The sequence below is a fragment of the Tupaia chinensis genome, unplaced genomic scaffold (genome assembly GCF_000334495.1).
Source record: "Tupaia chinensis unplaced genomic scaffold, TupChi_1.0 Scaffold000060_1, whole genome shotgun sequence".
Classification (NCBI taxonomy): Eukaryota; Metazoa; Chordata; class Mammalia; order Scandentia; family Tupaiidae; genus Tupaia; species Tupaia belangeri.
This window is the reverse complement of record NW_006159518.1, coordinates 2,237,039-2,242,509: the sequence shown is the minus strand read 5'-3', so window position 1 is coordinate 2,242,509 and position 5,471 is coordinate 2,237,039. Positions and strand designations below refer to the sequence as shown.

At 41.4% G+C, this 5,471-nt stretch overlaps 1 protein-coding gene across 1 annotated transcript in view; it reads left to right on the top strand.

The window, feature by feature from the left end:
* The first annotated feature begins 4,585 nt into the window (after positions 1-4,585).
* The window catches only part of SKIDA1 (SKI/DACH domain containing 1), a 2,999-nt gene continuing 2,113 nt past the window's right edge, over positions 4,586-5,471 (top strand). The window contains 2 exon segments of the mRNA XM_027776754.1: positions 4,586-5,171; positions 5,174-5,465. Coding sequence (XP_027632555.1) covers positions 4,809-5,171; positions 5,174-5,465 — 655 coding nt within the window. The 5' untranslated portion in view covers positions 4,586-4,808.

Below are 5,471 nucleotides of genomic sequence, written 5' to 3'. Positions count from 1 at the left end.
TAAGAAAAGGGGGGGGCCCTTTTGGGGAGTCTCCCCCTTTTTTTTTTGAGAAAAAAAAAAAAAAAAAAAAAAATAAGGAAAATACACTTATCATTTAAGTCATTCCTAAATTTAGCCATTTCTTTCTCCTCTGTTCCCATTTTTCCCTCCCAAAAACCAGAGGTGTGGTATAAATTTAGCTAAGGAACTGTTTAGATTTTATTGTCCTCTCTCTTCAACTAACTCAGCTATATGAGACTTTATTATTATTTTAGATTTTATGTCATAAGTACTATAGTCACTTGTAGTTAATAGTACAAGGGTTTTCTTTTATTCAGTATACTTACATTGTTGAGGCTTTTGTGATGTTCCTTACTCATTTCTGTTTGAATTCACTTTGAACAAAATGTGCCCAGCAATCAGTAAAACAACTGTATATGGGGAAGAGTTAGGTACTGGTGGTGAGGGTGTGATCGTCATTTAAATTATGTATGTATGGTTGAGAGCTTGGAAGAAAAAGGATTATTTTAATGCTCTTCAATACTTTAATTATATGATGGTTGTAGTGTAGAAATGCAAAAGTACTCTGAGATTTTCCTTCAGTTTTCAAAAGAACTTTTCCCATTAGTAAACTACTCCTGCAAATTGCGATTGCATTTCCCAGATAACCATTTAAAAGACTGTAAATGCCGTGTGCATTACTCCGCTCCAGAGGAAAGAGGTCAGGCTGAATTGTAAAGGTATTTAAACATAAAATACAGTGAAAATAAATCAAAATAGAGAATCTGAAGGTAAATTTAGCACATTGATCTGGGATAAGTAAAGACAAAGATGTTCATATCTTTGTAGCCCATCATTTTAAAAAATGAAAGTGCTGATTTTTTACAATAAATGCAGAAGTGGACCTTAAGAATATATTTCAATCTGTATTTGCTAAGGATTTTCTTTGAGCAAGCAGCTTTGTTTTCAAAGCTACAATACTTTTTACAATAGCGTATAGATTATGCATCCTCACTGGGTAAATAATCACATTTAATTAACAAACTCAGTGCATAGCATGTATTTGCCTAAATTCACAATAATTCCCTGGACCCACAGAGATATACACATAAATGTTCATTTGGGCACATCCATTCACATATGTACATGCATTTGAGAAACACAGGAGTTGATATATCTTTTCTTAAAAAAGAATTTGAATACAGTCCATCATCTGAATTGGGTTCATCTTTGATTGTAGAAGCAGCTGACATGGTCAACAAATTTATCAAAGAAATCCCCTGGCTTTTGAAGAATAGTACTTTATACATCTGGATCTGCACATCCAGGCAAAGTAAGTAAATTATTGCATAACTTTAAGCATAATTGATAACAGACACCTTTAATTTTTCATCCCCATTCTTTTGGCCCGCTTTCGCATTAATAATCTAAGCCATAAATGTTGGTAGCTATTGATCGAAATCCCCTGTGTGCATGCAAATCCATCTTAAAGTCCCCTGCCTTTCATGTGTGAGCGCTCAGGGGCCTCTGCTAGATCTTTTTATCGGGATCGACCCCCAATGTGCCTGGAGAAGACCCCGGATATGCAACGTGTGCTGATGGCCACAAGAAAGCTGTCTGTCACATTGTGTGTGTGTGTGTGTGTGTGTGTGTGTGTGTGTATGTTAAGGCTTGAACACTTGCGCGCTCATGTGCACACACACATACACAACGATGGGGAAGTTAAAGGAACAAAAGAATTATTAGGCAAGAAGAAAGATGTGTATTAGGAGTATTAAAAATGTATAAGTGTAAAGGTGTCTGAGTCCACGTAGGGAGATACTCACCTAAACAGTATACATAGATACATCTCCCAGATCCCCTGGCTTTTCTTTTTCTCTATTTGACCCAGCAGATTATACCTTTAGTTTTAAAAAATGCTGGATATTCTACTGATTTTCAAAATCACCTATATTGCCAGTATTTAAAGGGTGGAAAGTGAGAGAAGAAAAGAAGGTAATTGTGAAATAGTTACTAAATCATGTTGCTATGTGCAGGCGGAATAGGAGAGAGAGAGAGAGAGAGAGAGTGTGTGTGTGTGTGTGTGTATGTAAATCTAAACAAGATTTGAGAACAACTAAAACTACCTGGTCCAGAAAGGAAAAACAAAAACAAAACAAAAAACGCCCTAGCCAAGCTTTTGTAATGCCTCCTCAAAGGCTTTTTCTGAGTTTACTATTTCTTGGCTGTTTGACTCTCTGGTCTAAAACGACATTATTGTCGCTGGCAAAGGAAAGACCTGGTCATTCTACTTTTAAAACAAACACCAGCATCTGCTTTTCCTGGAAACTTCGCTTTCTGCTTAAACCTTGTGCATTTTGCCTCCTGTGAAAGTGAAAGAGAAAAACGCGGTGTGATAGATCCAGATGCAAAAGAAAGCCAACTCGGTGGATGGTATTAGCTGTGACGAGGCATTGTTCATTGCTGCCTCTCGGTTACGTTTAAAGCCTGAAATATCACGAGATCCATTCAATGATCCTTCTCTCATTCAAGGGACAAAAATGTAATTTGCTGTAGCTCTGATTTCTTGGATGGAAATGCTAGCCTTAGATTTCAAAGGCAAGAACTAGACATCGCGGTTTGTACACACATTGATTAAGTTGAAGAGCGGCGATTACATCTGTGCTGAGTGCAACAGTAGTCCAGGGCTGACTTTTCAAATCCCAACCTCCTGAGTTACAGACTCTCTTAAATAGACTTCCTTAATTTCCGGATGCACTTCTCGAAATTCCCAATTCTCTTCAAAATTCCTGGGAAATTACAAGGGAGATGAGGGTGGGGGTGGGGAACTATGGCCGAAATTTCATCTTGTCGAGCAAACTACCTTTTTGTACGTGTGATTCCTGCTTCTACCTTGTTTTTTAATTCCTTTTTGAACCATACCTGCTTGTGCTACCAGACCAGAGCAGGGGAAGTTGGAACTTTTGAATGTGAAGAAAGAAATTATTGTACAATTTTTTCTTGCAGCCTCAGAAATATCCGTTTATTCTTTTAACCACACGGATGTGTCTATTTTTGGAGGAACAAGGAAACATATAAATGCTTGGGTTGCTTTTATGCTGTAGTTGCAAACACCAAACCAGTTAAGAAGATTTTTCTGAATTTGCCAGAGCAACCAACCGACCGCCTTGAGATCTTGGTAATGCAACTGGGAAGACCCTTAACCTCGTTTGGCAATATTTTGGATATCCTTGAAAAGACACCAAAATATGTCTTAATTTGACTAAGAAGAGGTTAAACCATATTGTTATTCACCCAAAGTGATTATGTTAAAGCTTGGCTTTCATGGAAAAAAAAATGGGAGTTCTGGAAGATTCACCTAAACTATCAACCAAAAGCATCTCAGACCACTAATGTAGTCTGCATTCTACATCAGCACTTTCTTTTCATTGTTACTACGTACACAAACCTCTGGAAGCACCTTGGGCATTTTACATTTTCTTTGCTGCAGAAGGAAGCAATCCACTCCCTGGAATTCTGACCTTTGGTGAACAGGACCCTAGCAAAGACTGTGCTGGGGACCCTATGTAGGACAATCTTGCCTCCAATCAGCCTGGTTAATTGTGAAAAGTGTACACATTTCTGGCTTATCTATGCTTTGTTATGGGTCTGACGTGAAACTACCTCCTCCCCACCCCCCACCCCCCAGCAGAGAACCGAAATCCAGTGGAATTGTTACAGTGTTTCGGAGCTGGAGCCTTGAACTGCTTCCTTGGTGAAATAACTTTGTTTCTGGTTGTAAAAAGACATTTCAGGGGGAAAAAAAAAAAGGAAAAACGAGAGAAATTCCAAACGTAAGTCTGTACTGGGGTGGTTCACTGCGCGGGTTAACTTTGGAGCTTCCAGCCGGTCTCCTTCCCCACTCCCATAAGGGAAATACCAGGCTATTCTGCACATTTTCGCTTGAGCTCCATTTTCCAAAGGAAAGGGGGGTGGGGTATATCTATTTAGGTATGATAACGTTTTTAAAAATGTTTTTCTTTGGAAAGAAAATAGCTGTATTGGTAAAATGCAAATAAAGCAAAAAATAGGCAATATTTCTTTAAAGGCGAATATACTTTTTTTTAAGCTACACACACTGCTTCGGATGAAGTCTATGAGTCAGGCTGTTTCTGAGCTCCGATAGTTTAATGGAAAGATTTATATACCGACTGTATTATTTACTTTGGGAGGGGAGGTGGCAGTATAAGGGTATGCTAATTAGTGGGAGATTTTGGGGGGAAGGGGTGGAATATCAATTTTTATTGCATCACCTGTCAGGAGTGTCCAATCAGCGCTGGCTTTAGGGGAATTAATTGATGAAGGTGTCTCCGGACGAGCTCACTTCACTCTGTCATTTTATTTGTAGCTAAAGCAGCGGCGGGAATAGCAGCTGCATTTCTTTTCTCTTTCTCCCTTCACATTCCATTACCATAGTGCTCCAATGGAGAAGGAAGGAATAGAAGGGCCCAGGTACTGATCTGCATCGGGGACTTAGACCGAAACACTGGCAGATCAGAAACCGGATGGTTTTTTCCCTCTTTTTCAAAAAAGACGAAAACCAAAAAAAAAAAAGAAAAAAAAAAAGCAAGAATCAAGTCAGTGTAATTTCATGGGGTTTTTTTTTCCCCCCCAATAATTTTGCCTAGAGTTTGGCACTCCCTTCGCCGGGAATAACAGTCTTTGTTATTTTATTAGCAGGATGCCTTGAGACACACGCAGCATCTGGCGGAGGATTAACATACATACATGTGTATGTGTGCGTCACGTATATATTTACTGCAAATGGTGGGGATCATTTAGTGCCCGAGATGGGAGACTTGAAGTCAGGTTTTGAAGAGGTGGATGGCGTGAGGCTCGGCTACCTCATCATTAAAGGAAAGCAAATGTTTGCCCTCTCCCAAGTCTTTACGGATCTTCTGAAAAATATCCCGAGGACGACCGTGCACAAGCGCATGGATCATCTGAAAGTGAAAAAGCACCACTGCGACCTGGAGGAGTTGCGGAAACTCAAGGCAATCAACAGCATCGCCTTCCACGCCGCCAAATGCACGCTCATCTCCCGGGAAGACGTGGAAGCGCTCTACACTTCCTGCAAAACCGAGCGTGTGCTCAAGACCAAGCGCAGGAGGGTCGGCCGGGCCCTCGCCACAAAGGCGCCGCCGCCATTTCGCCCCCCCCCGCGGCCAGCCCCCGCCCGGGTTTTTGGAAGGACAAGCACCAACTTTGGCGGGGCCTGAGCGGAGCTGCGCGGCCCCTGCCAATCAGCGCGCAGTCCCCGCGCCCGGGCGCCGCCGCTGCGCGCCCCGCCGCCCATCTACCTCAGATTTTTAACAAATACCCGGGCTCGCACTACCCGGAAATCGTGCGCTCGCCTTGCAAACCCTCTCTAAACTATGAAACTGCCCCGCTTCAGGGAAACTACGTCGCTTTCCACTCGGACCCTGCTTATTTTCGGAGCCTGCTGTGTAGCA